This window comes from Apteryx rowi, unplaced genomic scaffold (genome assembly GCF_003343035.1).
Source record: "Apteryx rowi isolate R43461 unplaced genomic scaffold, aptRow1 scaffold_4, whole genome shotgun sequence".
NCBI classification, from domain to species: Eukaryota; Metazoa; Chordata; class Aves; order Apterygiformes; family Apterygidae; genus Apteryx; species Apteryx rowi.
In genome coordinates this window covers 9,512,228-9,538,472 of record NW_020450529.1, presented here as the reverse complement: position 1 = coordinate 9,538,472, position 26,245 = coordinate 9,512,228, and the positions used below count along the sequence as shown (strand labels likewise).

Below are 26,245 nucleotides of genomic sequence, written 5' to 3'. Positions count from 1 at the left end.
TGCCAATGACTCCCCGAGGTTTCCACGCTGCGGTGGAGGAGACTGCTACTCACTGCAGGAAGCTTGGGGAAATAAGGCAGTCACTTAAGCTCACAGCGATCTACAGAGGCAGAGGAAATCTGCCGACATCGGTCCTGACGGCGTTTCTAACCGCACTGTCAGTCACGGCATCCTCAAACCAGGGGACACCATGTCTAGGCAAAGGTGGGCATGGGCAGGATGTTTGTAGGCTCAGAGCTTCATCAGGGGCCACCACTGCCTTGGGGGCAGGACGGCACCGACCCTAGGGCCTGGCCTGGCAGCTCTGCAGATGATACRGCCTTCCGGGTGGCAGGTAAAGCTTGTCTTGGCTACCCAGCATCCCTGAGAYGGAAGACCCAAGCAGGCTTCAGCTTCTGCATATTTCTCAGCAAGGGAGCTTCTTTGGTGTTGCAGAGATTGTGCACACGGATGCAGCACTGTGTCCGCACACCGCTGCGTGTACAGAGAGCCGCCTCGCACGCACGTGCAGGGCTGCAAGGGGACTTACTTATTTAAACCTATTTGAAAACTTTGGCTCTAGGGTGGTGACTTGTGAAGCCACCGGGACATCCCTCGGGGACGTGGCGAGGAAGGCCAGCCCGCTGCACCGCAGAAGAGCAGCCGTGCCGCGGTGCAGGGCCCTGGCTTGGGACGCGGCACYGCCCGGACACGGTGTCTCCTTCAGCTGCAGATCACTCACGGACACCTCGCCTTGCCAGCCATCACCAACAAGGCTGTTGGCACAAATAATGGTACTGACGTGTCTCAGTGTTTGGAGGACCAAGGTCTTAACGGGGCCCTGAGCACACACTCCGGTTTTGGCTCTGGGTGCTGGGGCCCTCTCTTCCTTCTCGGTAGATACAGCACAGCAAAGTGCACAGCGCTTGTTTGGGAACTGCCAATAAAAACAAAAAATCCTGCATTCCTGCTGCTTTGCAGAAATCTGCAGCCCTCAATTTTCCTGAATAAAAGAGCTTCTGCATAAAAATATATAAAGGTACACACTCACACACAGAATTCTGTATGGATGCTTGTTCTCAAATACTTTTTTTTTAACCTATAAAATATTCTCTGCTTATCTCCATTTTTCAAAAAAGAAATGGAGTTGACATACTAAAATTTGGATTGCTATATAAAGAACCCTTTAAAATATGATATCCACATGGTGTGCTTGCTTTTTTTTGCATACAGGGTCCAGGGCCTTGATAGTCAGTGCAATACAATGACAGTATAATTGGATGTAAAGTTGATTAATAAGATGTAATACAGTAATATATGTTACGGAATACTTTAATTATACTTGTTATTAGATTGAATTGAAAGATTCAAAGTGGGACTCGGTAACCTTTAATTGACTCCTCTTTTACAGCCTGCAAATTCCAAAAAATTAGCTACAAGCTGCCTGGGTATCTCTGTGTCCTGGACCTATTTAGTGAGTGTGGGAGGGAACAGCTCTCCTGGTATCATTATTTCTGGGGTTTCATACCAGAGAAAACATATTCCCTTCCCAAGTCTTGGTAAGCATTTTTGAATGCTGATATCATAAAGCCAGGGTGAGGTTTAAAGGCGCACTGGGAAAGGAAAGAACTGCAGATCAAGAGAAACGAAGTGACCTACGATGGCTAATCTCGCACGCACCACTGGCTCGCGTCGGCAAAGGCACCCATTGTGCGGGGCTGGATTTCGGCGAGAAAAGGAAAAGAGGGATTGAAGGCGCTGCTGGAAACCAGACAACTCCTCCTTGTCGGAGCGCGGGGCCGTTCGCTCGCCCCGGCGCGCACCGCAGGTTTCTTGGGGCAAAGGATGTGTAGGGAGACGGGCGGGAGGGAGCCGAGGCGGGGGCAGCTGCGGGCTCAGCCCGGCACATCTGTGCAAGGAGGGCTGCGCCGCGCCGCGCCGATCCTTCCCACGCCGCCTCCTCGCGCCTCCCGTCACCTCCCGGCCCCGCGCACGGCTCTGTCCTGCAGGGACCCCTTGCCGCTTCGAGGTCCCGGAGCGCGCCCCGCCGAGCCCCGTCTCCGCTCGCCCCCTCGCYGGCCCCAGCCTGCTTTCCTTGCACACCCACAATTTCAGCTGACACCAGCGTAGGTTGGGGTTYGCAAGAAACGCCAACACCTTCGGCTCCTCATTCTTGACTACCCACAAGATCGGAGCTCAAATTAGCTGAAAGGCCTCTTAAATAAAGCTGGGAGGCAGATCTCAGAACGTACTATGTAAATTGTACACAGTTATAAATGTGCACAGACAGCTCTAATTCAGCGAGCTGTGTTGGCTGAAGAGGAAGGACTGCTTGCAAAAAGGATCCCTCTTCCCTGAACTGAGGATGCTTTGTCTCCTGCAGTACGGTGCGGCAGCACCTCTGCCACAAAATGCACCTTGATCACTCGTTTCTATGGGGAAATAACGAACCGTTCACTTAGTGCCTGCCCTAAAATGAAAAATAAAATCTCCAACACTCAAAAGTACTGTGCAGATCATGTTAGCAAGCCTATGCTGACCTTAAAGTAACAGAGCAATCAGTCTGCCTTCTTAGAATGATTAATGGAAAATCTCCTCTGGAAAAGAAAACAAATTAACTGTCTTCAACCAAATGTCTACTGGAACATGAAAAGCTGTTCTGATAAAGACATTTAGGAGGAAAAAACCCTTATGAGCATGTAAAATCCAGTGACAGATCTAGGACTTATTTTATTAAGGCGCTCCCTAAAATAAATTAAACGGAACCTACTTAAATGAACCCTTTATGAAAGAAACCTTGCTAAAGGACTGCATGCGAGGGAGGAGGCCGCTCCCGAGCGCACGCTTGCTGCCGCGTGAAGCTCACGTATGGGAATAAAAAGGGGAGACGGTTGGCTGCGATGAGCCAGGTCTGTGCTAAGCTCCTCTCCCCTTTCCTGGGCGATGGTTGGGCAGCGCCGAGAGGAAGGTGGCAGCTGCCAAACGGAGGATCTGCCTGGGAGCCCGACGTCCACCTTTCCGCTGGCGGAGGAGGAGGAAAACGAGGCCGCTAAAGGAAGGTGCRTGCTGTGCCTCCTCCAGGCAAAGAGAATTCATCCACCTGCAGAAGCTATATGGACAACCACCATTATAACTCACTCCTCCTTTTTTTCAGTCGGGCTCCAGCCGGCAAAGATACCTGCAGGGGGGCTGACTTGCCCTCCGGGTGTCGGAGCCCGATTCCCGCAAAGCCGACCAAGTGCCCAGTGGGAACTGTGCTGCACCCAGTCTCGGAGAGAAAAGGAAGAAGAACGCTGCATTTCCCCAAGACCAGTCTGCCTAACTGTCTTCATTTCACAATTCACTCAGGGGGAAAAAAAAAAAATCAAAAAACAACTAAGAAGAAATAGCTCAGTGGAGGCCATATCAGGATGGGAGTGGGAGAGAGTTAGTGCCCTAATGAGCAGTCTAGCTGCGTAGGAGGGAAACGGGTTGTTGTCTGTCTAAGAGAAAGCAATGAGTGTGGCTGCAAGCAATTATTAGATTAGAGCCCAGCGTACGTTGTGATATCCGCTCTTCCCCGATCCTGCAACCCGTCCTCCTATGAGTAACTCCAACTCACAGTGAGTAGCTCCACTGACTCACGACGAGGCTTTTTGGTTTAAGGATGGGAAGGAGAAGGGAGGGTGCGAAGGGCTCTGTTTTGGCATTCGACTGTGCAGCGCAAGGCTTACGCTTGAGAAATAAATGCCATGATCCTGCAAGCGCTACTTGAAGGAGCTGCCAATATTCAAGTGGGTAACCCCACCGAAGTCAAAAGGCTTCATTGTAAGGCTAAGCTAACGTCTAACCGTCTGCTGCAAGAGGACTTGCTGAATTAACTGGTAGAGCTGTCAGTCTGTGCTTTGTAATTTTTTCATATACTCAGGTCTGATATCAGGCTCCAAATCAGTGGGTACTGAAACATATGCTAAACTGCCTGCAAGTCCTCCAATAAATCAGCAAGAAGTGCTGCATTAGATTCCTGGAAATTTGTACAAAGATTTTGTTGAAGTATGGGACTCCTGCAGTTCCCTGCATCCTTATTACTCAATACATCTGATATTCAGAAGTCAACTACCAACAGGGGCTGCTACCTTTGGAAATAYGAGGACAGTCCTGACCTGTGTCCTCAGGACCAGCACGCGGGAAGGAGACGCGGTCTCCCTGGAGGATTCAGCCCCGGCATCGCCTCGGCCGGCGGGAGAGGGCTGAGAGTGACCATCCTTTCTGCCCCGCGGACAGCCCCAGGCAGGGAAAACCTCCAGCTGCCCCCCGCCGCCCTCCCCGCGACGCTCGCCCAGACCCCGCCGGTTCCAACCCGACGTCAAGAGAAAAACGCCTTCGTCTTGCAGGCACGAATGGGCTTGCTTTCTTATTTCATGAGAAATACTCCGTCTGGTATCCCGGCTGTGACACAGACCTTCGAGGAAGCAGAACATACACAGTGACAGTGAAGTGGTAAAACTGCCTTCTGCAAAAAGCAGAGAGCACTTAGCACTGTAACTACTGCCACCTCATCAGGCTGTATCACTGCATGATTAAGTTCTTACCAGACTTTTCGGCAAAGGCAACCTCCCCRATCTGATAACTGCCAAGGACAAGCCAAATACACAGGGTCAGTCCGTGCACATTTAATCCCCAGAAGGCAGATTAAGCGTATAATTGACCCATATAATCCAGGTATCATCTCCAGTGAAATGCTTTCTATGTCCGGTTTAGGCAGACACGAGGCCCATAAGAAAGCTATCAGAGAGACAGTGTTACCCTTGCAGTGGATTTCATCAAAGTTAGAGACGGCTTTTTAATCACCGATCTCAGAGACTGCTAGATTTAAGCAGATGAACTAGCGCTAAGCACATCTGTTTTAATCCTTATCTTCTACCCAGGCTGGTGTCTTCAAGAAGTACAAGGAGGAGAAAAATAAATGATTTTTTTTTTTTAGGTCCTTGCAATCTTAGGAGCTTCTCTTGGTGTTTTGATCTCTCATATCAAAAGCATGTTTTTGTTTTTTTCGGTAAGATATTGAATTAATCATCAGAGAGAAAAATGCCATCTGCGCTATTTAGGGACTGCATCAGGATGCTGGAATTTGCAGGGACTTGGGTAGCTCACTCTGCGCTCAGTAGCCTTTTGTATACGTGCTCCTTGCCTGTCACCGGGGAGGAAACATTCCTGGTACGTTTTACATTAGTGTTTACCAATTTATGAGCAAGAAAGGCTGACATTCACGCTATCTACTAGTTAATCATAYGCTTCCTTGATCACATATGTTCTGACGGGTTGAAACCTATACTGCGTGTATCTCGGTGTGTGTGTAAAGATACACATACATACACCCATGTATAAATAACAGCCACTAAAGGGCACAGCCTTTACAAGGAAAACTCTCGGCTGCCTTCAGAGAAAATTATGGATGCATGAACGCTGATCCTACAAAATTGTGAGTGTCCCGAGCCAAAGGGGATCTCAATTTTGCAGGATTGTCTGAAGACTCTAGATCCCTCCGAAGGCATGTTTCCATATTTAAGAAACACCTGCCTGCATCTGTCTACTTTAAACAGCATATTCTGCATGCCGCCCCCCCCCCCCATCTTTCTGGGGAAAAAGTGATAGCATTTTGCTTTCTACCAGGCACTAAACCGAGTTTGCAATCCTTCCGTGTTGCGTGCAAAGCATCACAAGGGTGTAAATCACAAAGCACACAGACATGCACAGAAACACGGGGAATGAATACACACTACGATGCTATTCTTAAATTCTTCTGTTACCAGCGCTCCGTACCAATGGGCCTTATTACAGTGTTTTAGCTTTAAATGTTATCAAATTAGTGAGCCAGGCCAAGTAAATAAGTCATGTTACTCTGCAGTAAACAGCACTGCCAAAAAGCTAGTTAGGTTTTGATTACCAGCAGAACTCCACGATCAATCTGTTCGTTCAATGATCCCAAGAATACAGATTTTTAAAATTAAGATGATGACTGTTTCAGGGGGGGGAAAAAAAACCCCACAGTCTAATTTGCAGAATTAAGAGGATTAACACACAGACCACACAGAAATATTACAATAATCTTCTGCGAACACCAGTATCTCCCAGAGAGCACAGACCTGTTCCCCAGGTGCTAGCAGGGCATAAAGCATAGGGGAAAGAGACATGGTTTCTGCTAAGAAATCATGGCAAATGTCAAAAAATACACACTATCTTTTGGGAGCTGGCCTAACAAGCAGTCTGCAGCTTCTTCTACTGGAAGGAAATGAAGAGGGGAAATCAATGGAAACGCCAGACAGGCCTGGGAGAAATGCGGGGGATTGGGAATCTCCTGGGAGCTGCAAACGCCGCGGACCCGCAAACGCTGCAGGTCTGCTCTGGCGCTGTTCAGATCCCAAAAAAAAGTCTTTTCCAGACTGCACAGAGAGGGGATTTAGCCCTACATTGCAAGGGTCTGTAATGTGATCCCACCGAGATCAGAGGAAGCGCACGCAGACGGCAGGAAGATTTGAGCCGTTTTCCTGCCTTTGGTACCCGTGTTAACGTAACAGCCTAAAACTTGACTAACCTTTTGCCCGGGGGTAAGGCCGCATCCCGCTGCACTGAGTCAGCCCAGGAGCTGGCCTCTAAAGTGTTAATAATCTAGTTGCCTGGAGAAACTCTACGGATAAGAGATTGCTCCTCAAATACTCTCGAAGAAGTGAGAACAAAATCAGGCCGCAGCATTATTCAGCACCATAAACGTAATTTTTGATTATTCCTGTTCTCTCTCTTTCATTAAAAAGGTAACGAGAAGCCTAAAATCTCCTTGGAAATCCTGGCTTTTGGTGCGGAGACCAACAGAGCTCAAAGACGCCCTGTAGCTGTGCTACGCAGGGGGCTGAACATCTCAGGCTTTACCCACTGCTGTCGCCCCGCAAGAGCTTGCTGGCAAAAGCTGGGTTTTGCCAAAAGGTTGCCGGGTCATTGGACGATAACATTAAGCATATATTCCCATTTCTACCTAAACCTATGTGAACATACCACGGATTCAAACAGGCTCTGGGCCCAGAAGACCCCACGTATTGCAAATTGGTGCTGCAGGGCAGGTGACCAAACGGGGCGAGCGGGAATTGGGTTACGCGGAGCCACGAGCCCCGCCGAGGCCGGGGAGGTTCCCGCGCCGCGGTATCGAGGGTGCCCTGCCGCTACCAACCCAGCCCCGAGCCCCCGGCTGAGAGCCGACCTCGCAGCAGTCCCCTACGCAGCTGCAATTCGGCAAGGACGATACGGGAACGCTCAAAAAATTATCGTCAGCCTCCGGATAGCTAGGGGTGGGAGCGTTCCCCCTCTCCGCCTGCGAACGCGGGGCCCCCCCGGCTCGCCCTGAGCACGCTCACGCCGCGGGAACGCGCGGGAAAAGGCAAGGACGGCTACGGCCCCCGCACGCGGCGCTCCCGGCYGCGCCGTGCCTGCCTCAAAACATACGGGGCAGCGGAAAACCCTGCTCTTGACTATTTTATTCCGCGTAGACTAGGGACATTTGTGGAAAGCAGAGAGGGAAAGAAGGATTTCGCACTTTTCGCTTTCCACCGAGGTAGCTGTTTTTTTTTTTCCTGTAAGCTGTTAACTTGATTAAAATATGGCTTTGGTAAAACTAAGTACAAATGGATCAAACTGAAATCAATATTTGTGCTAATTACAGCTTTTTAAAAATTTGAAAGAATGGCCCAAAGGGTAGAAATACACCAACTGTGAATCATAGGAAAATGATCGGAGAAAAGGCAGTGTGGGCATTGAAAAGAACAGTCCAGATGAGCTCTGGAAATTTAACTGCTCATGGAATAAATTTCAACATAAACGAGCAATGTACTTGCAGGCCCACTGCAGATGGAACCAACAGTCTTTTGTTTTATGTTTTTTTTTTCTTCCTTTTTTTCCAATGCCTGCTTGATGGATGATTTGGTATCTGGTATTTTGTGCTTAAAGCTCTCCCAAGAGTGAGCACGCAGAGAGCCTTAAGGAGCCACTGGTGTGCTCTATGCATGAATGAGGCATTCTCAGTGGATATGGGTCATGCTAGTAGATGTACACAGTAAGATTATTTGACTCTAATTCATGCCACTTGATATAATGTGATAAAACATTTGACATGAGAGATAAGTTCCATTTTAATCTGAGAGGATATTGGTGAAAGAAAGAGTGGGAATTATAAAGGAGGAAGAGGTTTCCAAGGGAAAGGCAATGCGAAGAAAGAGAGATATTGAGTAAAGGAGGAGGTTGACTGGGAAGAAAAAAGCAGCTTTCCCTATACACTGAGGAAGCAAACGAGCAAGTGAAGAAAGCGAGTAAGATATTGTTACAGGTCCAGAGCTGGGAGACTGAGAAATGGTGCTGCTGCGAGATGAAAGGAAGGAAAGTAGGAASAGAAGCTGCTTCAAACAGAAATTAATATATGGACAAATACCCTAAAAGAGACTGCAACACTAATGTTACAGGCTGGCCATTAACAGAAAACCTTCGCTATAGGAYAGCTACAAGGACAGAAAGGCTGTAACACAACAAGAGCAACAGAAACGGATACATCAGTTAACATGCATTCAAATTCACAACAGACAGGCATCACAGGTCACTGTTCTCTTAGAGTCCCATGAATTTATCTTGTGCAAGAGAAAATTAACTCTGAAAATCTGGGTCGGTTTTCTGCCATGCCGTTTTCTTCAAGGAGACCACAGGTGAACTTTACTTTTGGTGTCAGACACCACAATGTGGTTCTCCTAAAATGCGGAAGTTCATACTCACTCAATCCATCAGCTCTGTTTTGGTTAGTTTTCAAAATCAAAATTTAGTGTACTTACTTCACTGTCAGGTTTGGCGTGCTCGTCAGTGAAAAACACTGCAAAACGTGCACGAGAGATGGTCCTAAGCGAATGCATCTGCCAAAAAGCTGGCTCAAATTTTACCAGTGAGAACAATGACCAAGATGTTCTGCTACAGAGAGATTTTTCACAAGCTTAACATAGTAAGGGCTCTCTTAGAAGATGCTGTTCCCTTAAAATCCACGCACAGACAGACCAAGACAGTACACTAGAGTAGAGATTTAAAGCAGGCAGAGAGCAGATACGAGCCTTAGTCAGAAAGAAAGGAAAGGTTTATTTATTTTTTAAAGCTATAACCAATAAATTTTCTCAAAATGTGACTTATCCTCCTGTCTTATTTTGTCACATTTTGGGTCTCTCCTGCTTGGTGTCCAAGGAGGAGAAGGCATTTACTTACATCAAATAACCTTTCTATATACATCTCCTCATTGACCTTATCACGCAGGACATCCTGAGAGTGGCGGACAAATGTCACATAGGCATCAGCGACATCCATGCCCGGCTTCTGTAGGGGGGAGAGAAGAAGAGAGAGAGAGAGACACGTGAATATCGTCGCAGGGGGCAGCTCCTCCGTCCTTTGCCCCCGTCTTTCCCRCCATCCTGGACCGATCCCGCCCCCCCCTCTCCTCAACCTGCCCATTTCGGGCATTGACACCCAAACTGGCTGCTCTGTGCCCTGCTGCCCAGCAAAGTCCTCTGCGCAGCACCGGCTCGTCTAAAGGCACTTGCTCATTCCCTTCCTTTGCCTCGAGGGAAGCGAGTCGGACGCATGAAGCTCTTCCTTGACATACTGATGCCAGGAAGTTCTCCTGCTACGGTTGGTGCCGTTGACCTAATTAGTGAAACGGCAAGTGGGACTGGGGCTTTGTTGCTTTCCCATGTCATCTCCTATAGGCAAATCCTCTGTTTTATGAAGCTAGAAAGCTAACACCCAGAGTTAGTCTCTAGTTTCTTCCTCTAAGGTGTGAGGATGTGTGTAGTAAGCARCTCATGTTGCATTAGTCATGCTAAAATCGTGCTTCTTTTTTTCATTTAGACCCCAGATTTTGGTTACCTTTGCTGCTGCTCTTAGAAATAAACGGGGTAAATGGTAAGTCAGGGAATCGATGTCTAAATGAACGTTTAAATCACTGCTAAATTCGAGGAAGCCTCTCTGTGTTGTTACATCTCTGTATCTCGCCACAGAAATTAACTGATTTTAAACAGTAACTTAAGAGGATGCTAAATTTTGGGGATAACGCTATTTTCTTTAAAGCAAATGGGAACTGAAGCAGGTGGAGGGGAAAACACTTAAAAAAAAAATCCTGTTTGAGTTCACGTTGCTTCATATATTGAAATCAAACTTACCTCAAAGGAAACCCATTAAAATACTGTAACAGGAGTCATTACAAGAGCTGCCACAAAATCTTAAATTTCCATGGCACATTGTAAGTTTGTTAATAACTAGTGTCATTAGTTTCCATTACTGTGATTTACCTCAGATCACAGAGTATCGTTTCTCTGCAAGATACGATTGTCAGCCACTGTAAATTGAAGTTAGTTAACACATCTGTGTAATTTCCAGGGTGAAAATGAGGACAGTTTGGAAAGCAGTAGGAAGGGAGTTTTTTAATACAAAGCAAACAATTATCAAGCAAAGGGCCAGTGCTTGGCCCTTGGGAAGCTCGTAACATTTCTTAACACCTACTGAAACAATGACAAGGTATTAATTTGAAAACCAATGAGCACAACACAAATGTGGCAGTAGTCAAGTGTTACACTTTCAAGCAATTTTCAGCACACCGATCGTGCCCATTGCGAGGTGGCATTAAACGGATTGTTTTGTAGTGGGCAATTGCAACGGCGTTTGCGGAATTAGATTTAAGCGATGGCGATCTGTTCAACGACAGGATTTCCCCTCTTTCCTCTAAATCGGGACTCCATAGGCCTAAGGCTTGTCCTTTTCTTCCACCTGGGAAGACAGTGATTTGCTGACTTACGGTGCTTTAAAACCGGCCTCTGGTAAAGGGGCAGGAGTCGTGTGGAGCTGGTTGCTGATTTTGTCAAAACTAGCGTAAATTTTCGGGTACCTGAGTGGCATAAAACTGGTGTCGCTATAGGACAGGCCACGTGGACTACATCATACGCTCTGGGCCGCAGGAACAGCGGCGCAGGCTGGAGCCGAAACAAGCCCTCGAACTGAAATGGTTCTCTCTGAACAAACCTGTTAGCTCCATTACCGACTTTTCCATAGCAAGTGTGAGGCCAAATGTGGCATTTTTGCTCCATGGAAAATTTGTTTTCCGTCTGATTTGAAATGAAAAGGAGAAAACATGGAGACTTCTGTCAGGGAAGCCATTTCTGGGGGGAGGTGGGGAAACAACCAAAGAGTAACCCACGTGCGTTATTTCTGTTGTGCTTCACGCAGACCTGGAGCCTCTGACTGCCTCCCACCAGCGGCGCTGACCCGCGCTCTCGCTGGTCAGCAGGGACACCGCGAGCACCCAAAGGAGCCAAAGCACCCGGGCGCTGTGGGAGCTCACGGGAGGGTGCAGGGTGATGGATAAAAGGCTTCCGCAGGGGCTAGGATGGAGGAGGACACCATGTCTCGGACCAGCCCCACCTAATTTATGCCCCTCAGCGAGGGGTCTGGTTCCCCAGCCGAGAGACGCTGGCGTCCCCGGGAGGTGACTCGAGCGCTGGCACTGTGCATGACCACCAAGGTCTGCTGCTACCAAGGGGGAATGTGGCTCACGCAACCGCCCCAGGTTATTCCTGGTGACACTGTCAAATGGCCAGACCAGACTGCAAGACTGCGGGCACGAAGCACCTCTTTCTTATGTTCTCAGTATCTTGTTTCTATCACTCAAAGACAACAGGATGCTGACGTCTACACTGGGATATTTTAGAGCGGAGAAGAGCTCTGACTGTTCAGGCGTTTGTCTTGCCCATGTTGGGCTACCGACAGGTGTAATTTTATCTTGAGATAAAGGGATGGAAACAGTGAATGTGGGTGATGCCGTCCAACATGCGTGATGGATTTGTCACATTGTCATGTGAGAACCTGCAGCTCAGTTGCATCCGCAGTAAGATTAAACGTACATATATACACATTATCCATATGGGCCATCAAACTCAACAGGGCTAGTCTTGATTTACACTGCCTAGACTAATTGAATGCAGAACTTGGTGTGGTATATTAAGATCTACTCTTTTTTATTTGGAATTGCTCAGGATCTGTTTGCCTGTAAATGCAGCAGTAATCCCTTATTCCAGCCAACATTCATATATTACACTTCAGCTCAATTTAAATGTAAATTTCTGGCAAGTTAAGTGCTCTGTCTAAGAACGTTAAGGGCTCTTTTCCTTATGAATCAAGGTCTAATTAGAGGAGATGATATACAATTTTCCTATACCAATTACAGAAAAAAAGGAAAAAATTATTTTCATTAACAATTTCCCAAACACATGTTGCTAGCTCATCACCATTTCCCCAAAGTAATAAAAAAGTCATTTTCTGAAAGAGTAAAATAAACCAACAATTAGAAGAACAAAAATAAAATAGATTAGCTAATGTGTTAGATGTGTGTTGGCTCAGTTCTAACGTGTCTGGACCTTTTTGTTTGGAAATTACACTGTGTTTGTACAAGTCCAAATGAAGAATTAACAGAATGCACTGCTCCCATTTTTTTATGTGATTCAAGCCAATTGCACAAATATGGTACCTATTTGACACCATCTGCAAATTATTGCCTGAATAGCCTTGCAGGTCTCCATAGGAGGGTAACTGCTCATTAGTAACGTAATGGAGATATTCTTTCCAGTTCAAATGTTAGAAGTCTGAAGGCCCGTGGTTCAATCTTGGCTGATAATGCATAATGTGGGTTGTTACACATGCCATAAAACACAGCACAATGCAAATTACTATGACAGAAGTTGTTTAAATCGTGCTTACGGGTACGTCCACGTATTTGGAAGCAGCCTTCACCTGTAAAAGGAACAAGAACAGAGTTTATACTATTAGCACGTTTTCAAGTTTTGATTTTTTTTAAAACACCTATAACAGCATCTACAGCCAAGACTCAGGACAGCACAGTGCCGACTGGGGGAAAAACGGGGCTAAAAAGCAGGTTTCCTGTTCACAAGAACAGACAAGGGTGGTATTTTTGTTGTTGTTTTGGAGAGGTAACTTTGCTGCTGCTGCAGCTCTAATAGCAGCAGATGAGAGCGTGGGAGTTGTGCTTCTCCCTTGTCTCAAGCGCGCGGGGGAAGCGAGGGGCTCGCAAGTAGACGGCGTTATCTATCTCCTCCGGAGGCCTCGTCCTCCGCCTGACGCCACGCGTCCCCTCGGCAGCGCGGTCGCCCCCTTGGCAGCCGCATCCCAGGGCCCGCTTGGAGCGCCCGGGCGAGCGGGGCCGGCCGCGGGGCGGCCCTGCAACCCCCCCCCAGGACCCTGCGGGTTTGCCTGCGCTTTTCCTAGCCGGAAGGCATCGCGAGAAGACGCTGCACTCAGCCAGGAGGAAAACGGCCGTTCTTCGCCGTGCTTGCTAAAATAAAACCCCTTCGCAAAATCAGCCCCGCGTGGGACCGCGGTCCCCAGCCCAGCGTGCTTCCCCCGGTTTGCAGGAGGACACAGGTATGGCTGGGAGGTTATTCCCCCCCTTTCAAGGGCTTTAACCCTGGAGGGAGTTTGCAAGCCGGGCTCACGCCGTGGGACCGAGGAGCGCCCAAAGTCAGGGGCGCCGGGCGGCTTTCCTGCCTCCCAGACTACAAGCAGCCACGCGAAAGAGTTTCTCGCGTTTTGTCTCCCCTTTTTAAAGCTCCTGCTTCAGGGAGGGTGGGTGCCGCGCTCTGTGGCATCCTTTCAAGCCTGCAGCTATTTTTAAGGCCCCCAAACTCACTTTGTCTGCGGTTCGCCACGCAGCAGCATGCATATTGCGCTGGCGCGGGAGGCAGGGTGGCCCCCGGTGTCAGGGCCAACTTTTCCAACCGAGCAGCTCCCAGCTGGCCAGAGAGACCTTTTTACCACTGCAGCAGAAGGCACCGTGTCTAGAAAGTGTAGAGCCGGGATTTTCCGCAACRCTTCTGCTTTTAATTAGGAGAAGCGTTGCCGGCCATCTTTGTTTGGGTGTAAAAGCTCACCTGCTTTTAAATATTTCTAAAGCTACCATTAAAACAGCCTAAATATAACACGCACACAGTTGCATCTTGGGATGAATAAATTATGTGTCCCGAACGAGAGAATGAATGTATGTGTGAGACAGAATGTGAGAGTGGGTGGAAGCACTCATATGGTGTGTGTGGGGGGTGCATAATTAAGCACAATGAGGCGATACAAAAGACCAGACTGGTGGTAATTGCCGAGGTGAACGCTGCAAGCGTGCGCGGCGCCGAGGCTGCCGCGCCGGGCTGCGGCCGCGGCGCCGAGGGCAGGAGGAGGAGGAGGAGGCCCCGCGCGCCCCGTGCGGCAGGAGCGGGGACGGGGCAGGTCCCGGCCCCCGCGGGACGTATCCACATCGGAGCCGGGAACGGCAAGGCCCAACTCTCCCGGAGCGGCGACCGCTCGTCCCTCCGGCAAGGATCGCCGGCGGCGTCCGGACAACGTCGCCCTCAGGCCGTGTTTATCCTCGCGCCTTTCCCACGAGGCAGCGCCGCCGGCAGCCCTCCCTCGGGCAAAGCGGGAGCGCAGCAGCCCCGGCCCCGCTCGGTGAAGGCAGCCGGAGCCCCGCCAGCGGCTTCGGCTGCGTGGGAGCAGGCAGTCACGGCCCTCCCACGCCGGCGCGGAGCGGCCGCGCGCAGGGGTGGCCGAGCTCTCGCCAAGCGAGCGCTTCCCCGAGCTGAACGACCGTAAGAAAARCGCTGCCGCCGATGCAGCCACACCGCCTGCAGGATTGGAGCTCGGGTYCGCAAGAAACCTGGACTCTGAGCTTGGACCTAACCCTCTCGGCTCCAGGTTCTTGCCACCATCTCTGGTTGCCCTTTTTCCCAAAGCAGAGGAGACACGAGTAATTCAGGCAGCTTTCTGCAATCTCCCCCTTGCCACCAGCAAAAACTGAGCTTCTTCTCTTGCCCACCCCCCCTTTAATCAGAATAATTACTTGTTTTTCTTTAAACTCAGATTTGGCTACATTAAGTGAAATTTCCAAACTGCCGGATGTTGTGTGATTTTTGCTAGGCTGCCGTTTTTCACAAATTATGTGACTTTGCCATGAAGCATCTCAGTTTACCATACAAATTTTGTGCAGAACAAAAATAAGATCTTTTACTTCTGTCTCCCTCGGGTAATATACAGTCTTTACTTTTAATTAGTGTAGGTGTAATCCTCTGCCTGCAGAGGCCATCCAGACTAAAGGCAATTTTAGCAGCTGTCGTTCCTGTGACTCAGTGGAACTTCACATGCAGTCACCCATCCAGGGCCCGGACCACTGCTGCTGAGATGCATTTAAATGTAACAACAAACAGAAAAAAAAAAAAAGTCTGGCCAAATTTAGAAGGGTATTTTCCTTTCAAAGTGCTCTGCAATGAGAAGTGGCTAGTGAGAATTTATTAGGACAACAGATGCATTAATTTTATCCTGAATTTCGAGGCAAGAATTGGAAATGAGGATATCCTACTAGGTGATAAAACTGTCTGTCACAAGACCCCCGATTACATGTCACTTGCAGCGAGCCTGGAAAACAYGCGATGAAAGAAGTCGGTAGCAGGGGGTGGGAGACTAATGCTTTCTAGAAGTCACAGGCTTGGACCATAACACTTTGTTGTATTTGTTCAGACAGGGAAAACGTGGGAGGTGGTGCAAGCATGCTGTAACAAGAGAGAGTTTCTCTATTTATCGTTGCAAATACTAAACACAGCAAAGCACATGACTACCGCAGGAAACAGGGGTGCAGGGAACGGGTCTCAGCAGAGACTTTCCAAGCCCAGTGCCAAAGAGGTCGGGGCTGCTCTTCAACATCGTACTATTACTAATACCCAGCGGAGTCCAAGCCGCACGCGGCGTCCTCCCAAAAAACAAGCAGGCCCAAGCGAGAGATATCCCTTGCCCGGAAAGGAGCAAGCGGCTCTTCTGCAGGGTGCTGAGTTTTGGGGGACGAGGGCTCAGCACCCTGCAGAAGACGCCAGGGCGCTCCAAACCCCAGACCGCAGCGCCACTGCGCCCGGACGGCACGCGGGCAGGCAGAGACGCGCAATGCTGCCCCAAATCGGAGCCCGAGACACTGCCCGGAGCTCACCCGGCGCTCGAAGGGAGCAGCACCAGGCAGTGTAAACAGTCGGATGTGGTGGGAGCGGCACAGCACCAACCGAGGAACAGCTTGGCTTCGCTGAGAAGGAAGAGCTGCACATTACGCCGTCTACCCGGGCTGATGCCGGTACTTCCGATGCCTGAAAAGCTGCCGCCTCCACATCCTCTGCTGCTGGCACACGAGCATCTCGTAACCCTCGGCGGCAGTGAAACGAGGGGAGATAAGCACCCCGAGCCCTCTCCCCGCGCCTCTCCGCGCAGCGATGAGTGCACCCCGGGGCTGCGAGCGCGTGGCGGTGCTGCAGGTTGTTCTGGGAGAGGAGCAGCGTGCGGGGTGGTGGGTGGGAGATGCCCACTGCTGCTCGCTCGGCAGARCTGGCGGCATCTCCGCGGCTGGCTGGTGGAACGCCCTCCCTTCCCTCTCCCTCCAAYGTGCCTCTATCGAGCCTGAGGAGTGAGGACACTTAGCTTAAAGCCAGTGTCCCCGGCGGTTCAGACAAGCTGCCAGCCTGCGTGTGCGTACCGCTGCCTCCGAACGCTGCTTCCTGCCTCGGCAGGTAAGCCTTCCTACCTGCCTTCCCACCACCCCCTTTTCCAAACGGGTCCTACAAAACCACAAGGATCTGACTCAAATTCAGCAGAAAGAGCCGAACAGTAGCAAACAACAGATAATTGCAGTAGCTAACAGAACTCCTGAAAGACCTTTTGGAAATCTTTCTAATTTGCAGAGAGATGGCGTCTCCCTCCAGCCCAGTCTCCATGAACTAGTGAGTGCAAGATGGGCCGTGTGAATGTGTGCAATTGCCCCAGTGGACCAGGATTTTTGTCACTTCCCAAGCAACCAGAGACACATGCATTTGGCTGCACACCTCTTTGGGAGCCCAGGTAAGAGAAGCTAGGCTTGCAGAGCTAGTAGTTTTGGGGGCATGCATTTTCAGAAGACCTTGGAAAAATCAACTGCTATGTATTTGTCCTAAGGAGCAGTCACATCTCTTTTCTGGAATACAGATTGCTAAAACCTTGTTGAGATGGAGACAAACTTTGCACAGATATTGTTCCTGTCCAGTACCCCTCTAGGAATATGCAACGTGACAAGCTATGGATTGGTTCTGCAATGTTAGGGAGAAATGGAGCCTGGCTTCAGAGGCACCTTGTGCTGTATAACCTCATGGCATCTTTCCCCATCTTGTTCTCTTTTAGAAATAAGATGGTATTCCCCTAGTTCTCCCTTATTTTGTTTTTTAACTTCTTAAAATGGTCACCATTAAGGCCAGAAGAACGACAGGAACACCCCTGTAAYGCAAGGTGTCAATGAAGCAATTTCTTTAGTTACGAATAGTGGATGTACAGTGCAAGGTTTTTTTCCTGCTTCGTAACACTCCTCAACAGAGTAAACTTCAGCAACCAGAACAGTGACCAGAGACAGCTTTACACTGTGCTACCATATGATGCCCAGCACCCCTTGGGTATTTAAGTACTGTACATCTCCATACAGTTTGTTTGTCTACTGGTGTGGGGTTACAGTGTTCAAATATCATGGAATGACAGAATTATTATATAGCCAATCTAGTCCTGGGAGAGCAGAGAATACAAACTAGGAAAAAAAAAAAAGAAAAGAAGATTTTGTCTGTACTTACAGTAAATGACAGGAAAGAAGAAAACAAAGTCCCTTCATCGTATCTAGACAGTTTGGCCAAGACTCCTTCCAAAATGGTGACAAACTACGAACACAAAAAATACTGCAGTTATTTTTAATAATTTAACAAGGGTGTAAAAATCAGGATTAGCTTCAAAGAAGCCGGTGGAGCCAAAGCATTTCCAAAGGGACGAACCCAGACTGTTCCTAACTGACAACACGTCTCCGAGCACAGCAGGCTGGGGAGCAGGGAGGAAGTAGCACCGCCTTTTGGATGCAACACGGTTCACCTCTCGTTGGGTGGGAATCACCCTGCAGTACCATGGGTGACAGTGGGGACGGGAGGTGGGTGCAGCGTGGGTGTCACCCCGCATGGATGCCAATGCACCCTCTCCCGTCGGGAAGCTGGGTGGCTCTTGTTCCCAGGAAGACGTGGCAAGCATGCAGTTAGCTGGTTATTCTTGCAGAAGACTCGAACTGGCATATGTTGGCAGATTATGTTTAAAGGTCTCCACTGTATAATAGGGATGACTTGTTCTCAGAAAGTTTGAAACTAGAGGAAAAAACACCCCACTTTCTTTTTCCCTACCTACCAATTCCTCTCTGAGTTTGCATAGTGCACCAGATCTAGACACAACCCTTGGAAAATGCTGGCAGCAGAACTAGAGGAGCCCCCTCTGATGAAAAACAGTTTCCAAACAATTAAACCTGACATTTTGGAATGTATTTCCCAGTACTGTCAACTCTAAATTAATTTGTCAGGAGAGGGTGTGGCGATCTCAAACGAGACAAGTTATTTTGCCACACGTCCTTAAGCGTAAGAGTGGTGACCACCTCTGAGCCACCCCCCAAGGTCTAGCGCAAAAGCGTTTAGTGGTGCCACTTCTGGACTGCAGCTACCCTCAGTGCTGTGGGGTGATGGTGACCAGGGGGTGTTATCCCATAAGTACAAAACCTATTCCTTAAAACCTCTTCTGGCCCAGTATGTCAATCCTGCTTAACAACATATTACATCTCATGCAGTTCCTAATCATCAGAGAGTCATCATGAAAGGACTGGGAGATGTATGATCTTCCCTGTGAGAAACAAGAAGCCAATTCAACATCTTAATGTGTCACATTTTAATGGAAACGCACATATTAAAAAAGGAATGTTAACAGTGAATCACTTCACCTGAAGCTGAAGGTTACCTTTGCCACCAGGAGTGTTATCATTTCTTTGACGGTTTCCTCAATTAGTTCATCTATTTTTGAATGGTACTGGTGCTAAAGAAAAATAAAAGGAGAGGCGGAGGAAAATATTAGCATTGATCACAGCCAAGAGCTCTACGACTGTCAGCCACTTCCCTCGGTAAACTACAATATGCCATAGCATTAACTGAAAAATTATGCAGCTTATTATTTTGTGCTCCACTACAGTGGCCAGCGATCACTTGCATTTATACAAGACCTTAAATTCGGGAGGACCTTAGAGCAGTTTGTGAAGCATGGGCAAACCCTGCCCTCTTTGTGGGCCTGCAGCTYCCTTCGCTGTGGCGGGAGCCACAAGCCCGTGCCGGAGGGGAGGCTTTGCCATGCATAAGCACTGCAGCAATCCTCAGCGCTCGCAAAGATCCTGAAGTCTTTTTGCTTCAGTTTGGCAAGCCTTGTCCAACTCACGTTGCACCTGAATCACACCTGACAATTAAATATGCCTCCCACCAGAGGGAAACGGGCAACCCTTTCCTAGGGCACCGGAAAACACTCAGCTCTGAGGAAAGGAAGGGGAGAATAACTTCTGCGCCGGAGGAGCATGCAACGGGCTGAACCACTGGGGATAACGTTGTGCACTTCCAGGCTCCTCCAGCGAAGCGCCTGAACACGTGTTACGCCTCAGGTTCAGCAGGCACATGGTTAAAATTAAGCACTTGTTTAAATGCTTTGCTTGGTGACTATCAAATACTTAAAAAAAAAAAAAAACACAAAAAACCCCCGCAATGAACCACGATTGGTCTTTTCGTCTCATGCGAAAGCCAGCGGGCAATGCAGCTCCGAGCGCTGCGTGTCAGCGGACACCACGGCGCAGCTCAGCACGGGCCGACCAAGGCCAATGCCGGCGGCATCAGCCACTCTGAATCTTCAACCCAGTTTCTGCACACGCCAAACCTCGCTTCGCTTTGGAGCTCTGAKGCAATCAGCTGCAATATGGCTAGAATAGGTAAAAAAATACAGTCTTCTACTAATTTAGAAAAGACCTGTTTCCAATACAAGATTTAATTAGTGAAAACATACAGTATATTCTTATTTTCAATGGACTGAGAAAATACTGATTATGACTGCTTTCCAACACAAAACATTTGATTTTTCAGTCAAACATTTCAAGCACTGGTGCTAGTCACTATATTCATTACCACTTGGCATTAATATGGTTTTAAAATGTTAACATCAAATCACATTGAAAGAGACAAATCTGCTTTAAATACTAATCAGACTTTGGGGAATGAAGACTGTGAGGGCTTTACAAATGCTAGACGTTGGTCTCAGTGTCTGATGGGTAGTATGAACAGTTTCTTTTTTTCTATGACAACAACATATTAACACAGGAATTCGGAAAAAAGAAAAAAATGTAGGACACACTTACCCACTCTTTAGCAAACTTTTCAGATGATTGGGGACAGAAATAAAGAGGAAAGTGCAAAAGACAGGAAAAAGAACATATGAAGATAAACAATAAATAAAACAAAATCTTTAAAAAAAAGGGACCTTATAAATGGGGCTATGAGAAAAGCAGCATCATGCACAGAAACAATAAGCAATGGAAAATGAAACGCAGTCAAAACCTCCTTTCACGGAAACAGCAGAGATTGCTACCTGTAACATTTGCAGGAGTAAAACAGGGGGAAGAGACAGGATTTTATGCTAACTACGTCCTGATAGTCTCTCATGGCTTTATTTCACTTGGCAGAGGAAGGCAACCCTGTCGATAAGCAGAGCTCAGGGTGCTGCGCGGGGCTGCACACCACTGCCAAAATCTCAGCTGGACCAACCCAGCAGTTACCTCGTGACAGTGTCACTGAATCGGGAGGACAGGCTGGGTGATGGGCCACGTGATGGGCTGCCTACTGYGATCTGCCAGGCCAGCTCAGAGGAAAAAGCTTACACCAAGGAACAAGCAGCATTTGCATCTGCAGTTCCCATTTCAGTGTCTTGCTTTGCAGGTCAAGACGTATACGAGTCCCTTATAGCAAGCATAGTCGCTCTTGACTCATCTGTTTAATGCAGACTTGCGCTTTTTCTGTTCCCAGAACCGAGCTGRCAGATCCCCTGCGCACCTGGAGACGTAGCCCCAGGGTTAAGGGACCTGTAACAGCTGGATACGGGTAGGATCTGCTGAAGTCCTCAGGTACAAGGCCAGCACCTCTTTGGGAAGACAATGAAGGGGAAGGGGGTCTGCACATATGGGGAATATCTTCCCCACGGTGTTTTCCTTCTGCAAGTGCATTTTCTGTGTGCCCAGAAGACGGTGCAACCAAGGAGTTGGGTAATTCCCTTCCCTGGGCAGGAGACAGCAGGCAGGCAACAAGTAGATGAGGGAAAGAGCAAGGGCAGCTAAGAGTCTACTAGGCTCTGGGGTGCCTTGAGGGAGGAGAGAAACACAGGAGGCATGGGAGATGGCCGAAGGGCTGCTAGGAGAGGGCTGGGGTGGCAGGGAGGAAGGGGTCAGCAAGGGGGAGCTCAGCTGAACCAATGGTGGTAGCACCTGCTTCTGCCAGCTTGCCAAAATGATGGACTGCAAGAGAGCGGGTGACCTGGGCCTCAGCAAGCTGTCCTAGGTGGTTGACTGTCACAGGGAGGCTGTTTGGAGAACAACCTGGTGGGTGAATGAGATTTTCTCTGAGCAGGGTGACGAAGGTCTTCACAGAACTACCATTGAACCTGCCAGCCTGGGCTACAGGTCCTGCTGCCTACAGAAACCCTCCTCTTACTTGCTGGACAAGATGGTGCCAATTTGAGGCCTCCAGAAGAACCTGAGCTGCTCAACTGCACTGCAGTGGGATGGGGATGTTCAGTCGTTCACTTCTGGGAGTCCTTTCCTCCATATCTCCACCTTTCCAGGGCACTTTCTGTGCAAAGCTCCAACTCTGGATCTCTCTAACCCTCCGTCATGCTGCAATCTGCTTTGGGCAGTGGGATGCAGATGGTGCTGCTGGAAGATGCCATGCGGGTGGAGGGTGGCGGTGCTGCAGGGAGCGTTTTCTGCGCACGTCAGCAGAACTGCTCCAGAGGATGGGAGTACAAACGTGCTACCAACTGAGCACAGAAGAATGAAGGTTGCAACATAGGTCATGCACACGTACGGAGCTATGAAGCCAGGGCCTGGTTTTGAAAAGCACGCACATTCAACCGGATGCGCATGTGTGATGGTGGGCATGCCCACGCTGGCTCCAGTGCACTCAAAAACCGGTGTTTGCCCAGGAAAATGCAAGCAGGGCTGGCTCTGGGTGTGCACACTGGAGATCACGAGTGTACCGTCAAGGGCGCTCAAAAGTGCACGTGCTTTTGAAAATTCTTGCCCATTGTAGATGATGATTTATGGAATTCAAATCAAAGTTCTCCTAACTCAGTATTATGTTTTGTATATTAGTCCAAAAGACATGCTTAATTCACCTCATTATCATACTATTTGAATCAAGGGATTTTGTCTGCTGGATGTAAGGGATGAGATTTATTGCTAACTGTTTGCTTTCATTGGATAAATTATGAGTTTAACTCAAAGAATGGCTAGGAGTGCACAAAAATAATACAGTGTGAAATGTGTAGACCAATGTATTTTCAATTAAAAGCTTGTATAAAAAGCAAATAAGAAGAGCGCTGATGGCAATTAGAATGCAGCATTGAGAAAAAGGAACGACAGCGGGAAAGGGCCCTATGTAGCCGAGCATGCACCACGGCGGTGTCGCTAGGACTCAGATCGCTCGGTCCCATCGAGGGCTGGAAACCCTGGGGCAAATTCAGACCTGGAAGTCCCCCGGGGCCAGGGCAAACAGCAGGGCAGGGTGTGACCCAGGGTCCTGCACTGGTTCTGCTTCCTTCCCTTACGATCCTCAGCTCTGTGAAGATGCACACACTGCACCGCGTGCACCGAAGCTGCACTCCCATCTCCACCTTAGGAAAAGCTCCCGGCTAGGATGGGGTAAGACAAGGCTGTGTTATGCAAAATGACTGTTTAGTGCTTCTTTCATAGAAGTCTGGCTCATAAGCTAGAGTTTCTAACAGCTCTTTTTACATTTCTTATGAAAATGCCTGGGGTTAAAGATCACATAACTGGTTTGCTTTACTCAGTGTAATCACGACTTTTGATTGAGTTCATCATAGTTTTCTATTAGCTCAATTATTACAATCCATAATCAGTGCACTACAATGATTCAACTTGACTTTATGTGATGAGTATCTTGCCTTGTCATGTAACAGATTGTGTGTACGTTGTATTTCTCTAAGGACCATCTGACCTTGGATATTAAATAGAAACATACTAGACCAACTGAGAAACATTTAATACATACATTTATCCCCTTAGATGTATTAAAAATTCAGAGGAAAAATAAATATTTAAGATGGTAAAGTATGTTTACCAAATGTTTTAACAGCTGCCTTTAGAGACAAGGAAATGGAAATGGAAATGATGGGTGTTTGTTTCACAGGGTAATACTCTGAAAATGCATTCACATATCTGTTAAAGTGAATATAACTGAAGGTAGTCAGAAAAGARAGGGCCATTAGGGTGGGAGGGAAATGATAGAAGTGAGGTCAAATAATGCGTCGAGCAAGTCTGTCTCCCTGCCCACGTACAGCTTTGACAGTGATAAAAATCAATGGTTTGTTTCCAATCAAAATGTCTTCCTTGGCTAGGTCTGAGCAAACTCGGATGTGTGAACAATCTCTTTGACAATTTTAGCCCTTTTTGCTGTTTTTGAACCGTCTGCAAGGGGGATCACGGTCTCTGGGCATGCCGCCACCGCCGCTCGCCGCTGGGCGAGGAGACGCTCCGGCGGCGGCGGTGCCCGAGGTGGGGGCTGCCGGCGGCCCCGTTCGCGGGGAGGACGGAGGGACCGAGTGCCGCGCGCACCCGACGCCCGCTGGGCCGAATTGCGGGGGGAGACACGGGCTCGAAAGCTGGTTTCTCATCTCCCCGTTGTCTGACTGTCTCACCGTTTCCGCTCGGGACTGGAAGAGCTGGGGCAGCATTTTGTCCTCCTCCTGTGGACTCTAACTACAGAGCTATACTTGAGCCTGTACCCTTGAGCCTCCCAGCACAAACACCTCGATGCCAAGGTTTGCAAAGCTTCGAGAAGAGGAGGTGGAGGCAGCCGAAATATGGAGCGACATGAGCGAACGGAGGGGGAGGAAGGAAAACTCATTAAAAGGAAGAAAAGAGAAAGGGAGGGGGTATAAAACACTGCTGCCCTAAATGGTAACTTATGCACTGATAATTTACATCTGCTTTACAGGTCTATTAGTTCAGCTATTTGTTAAAAACCTCATAGCACAGCGACTGCGACTTGCCGCAGTAGTGCTGCTGTCTCGGAGCTGCCATACCAAACACCTTCTCCAAGCGGCACAGGCAGATTTCCCGAGACGAGCGCTAACGCCGGGGGCCGCCGGGAGCAGCGGAGGAGCAGCTGGACTGCTCCTTGATCTCCTTCGACTTGCAGTTTGGCTTGGGCCAAACATACAGTGCAACCGATGCTCAAAATCCAGAGGAAACTGGTGACTACAGAGCATCATAAGTTAGCACGGGCAGATACAGCGAGGTCTGGTCATGCTAGATCCAGATGCAGCTAAGGTTATCGGTCTGGTGCTATATGGATAGTAAACCCACTGATTTTATTAATGAAACAAGCTTGTCCTGTCATGCTATTGGTGTCTGGCTGATCTCCAAAACCTCACCATCCCGGGGATGGTGGCAGTGTAATCGGAAGGGCTTGGTCCTGGTTTGCAGCGGGCAGCCCTGCAGCCGTGGCTCTCCCAGCTGAAGGGGGGGCAGATGCTGGAGGCAGCTGTGGGCTGAGGGACTGGGGGAGATGCAGGGGGCACGAATAAAGGAACAGAAAACAGTGGAAAACTTCATGCCCGGGCTCAGACAACAAAAGCCCGGTGAGAATCTGCCCTCAGCTGACCTGGAGGACGAGGGAAGAACCTGATGACGAGCAGTCTGAAATCCCTCTTGTGACTGTCACAAATAAAATGTCACAATCGAAACATGTATAAACAAATTAAAAGGAAAAGTTGGGCCTGATCCAAACTCCACTGACGTCAGGGCAGGGATCCCTGCTGCATCCAGCGGCCTTTGGAGCTGGCCCTCACAGAGGAGCAGAGATCAGGATGAGGTAAACAAGAAAAAAGAACCAACGACTTGCAATGATTTACTGTAAAATCTGACCATGCAAAGTTGTAGTGAAAGAGCTTATCCAGGAAATGCTGACAAGCAGTGAGATAGGAGAGCCAAACAGTATTTGTGAATTTATTCTGGACCGGTATATGAATATTTAATTTGGCTTCAAGCCACTGTAGCAAAATGATCATTGTGATGCATTTAATCTAGACCAATTTAGCATGTCTTTCTAATTCATAGATCAGTTCATGGAAACTTCAAGCTGCAACAATGACTTCAGAAGAAAAAATATATCAACAAGTAATTAAAACAGGTTTGTTGTTTGAAAACTTGAGTCATTAAGAACCTGGAAATCTAGGCTCGTCAAACTTACTGATTATAGCCAGTATTTGAGGAAGTCACCTCACCTGGAATTTTCAATCTATTTTTTGCAAATTATCTTTTTTTTTTTTTTTCTTACCAGAATCACAGCAACAATGTGGCACTTCTTTTTTCCTGAGGTTTGGCTATAGAAAATAGTCACAGACAAGAAGTCTGCTGCCTACAGCTGGCTCCAAGGTGGAATTAATGACTCAATAAATATGGTTATCATGCAGCAGCAGGCTTTAGAGACACCTTATGCATACCACAGTCCTTGCAAAAAATCACTTCTGTATGACAGGGAGTCTGACTGTTTATATTCATTAGATTTCTTTGAGAACCCCCCCTGCATATTCACCGGCACACTCTATACRGAAGGCTAAATCCACAACTGACACAACATCTCTGAAACTAGCAGAACAGGAGATAAGAAATTTCATGACATTGCCTTTAAATTCTGTGAAAAGAAGAACCTGGTTTTTTACCTCTTGGCCCATTTCCATACTGCAAAGCTTCGTTGACTGAGCTTTCGCATCCACCATGACATTAAACATGGTGCATATTGATTGAGGGACCCGGAAATCTGTTGATCGGCTGGTTTTTTGCAGCTTTACTTCAAATGCAATCCTGGTTCTATTAAAGAAAGTAGGAAAAAAAGTTTTAGTTGCTTTTTCAAATACTGAAGCTAGTAACAAAGTAAAACACAATGCTTAGAAGAGTTCAACAAAACGGAAAGCCGAATGCTACTGGGAGTGTTATAGTACAATTGTTACAAATGTGTTTTTACTAAAAATGATCTTCCAGTTTAAAAAG

The 26,245-nt window shown here is 48.2% G+C and overlaps 1 protein-coding gene across 7 annotated transcripts in view; it reads right to left on the bottom strand.

The window, feature by feature from the left end:
* The window catches only part of CADPS (calcium dependent secretion activator), a 196,134-nt gene that overhangs the window by 13,603 nt on the left and 156,286 nt on the right, over positions 1-26,245 (bottom strand). For all 7 annotated transcript variants that reach the window (XM_026074973.1, XM_026074975.1, XM_026074974.1 and 4 more), the window contains 5 exons: positions 25,918-26,065; positions 18,892-18,966; positions 17,703-17,786; positions 12,778-12,810; positions 9,241-9,348 (listed from right to left, as the gene is read on the bottom strand). In XM_026074973.1, coding sequence (XP_025930758.1) covers positions 9,241-9,348; positions 12,778-12,810; positions 17,703-17,786; positions 18,892-18,966; positions 25,918-26,065 — 448 coding nt within the window. The remainder of the gene's footprint in view (positions 1-9,240; positions 9,349-12,777; positions 12,811-17,702; positions 17,787-18,891; positions 18,967-25,917; positions 26,066-26,245) is intronic.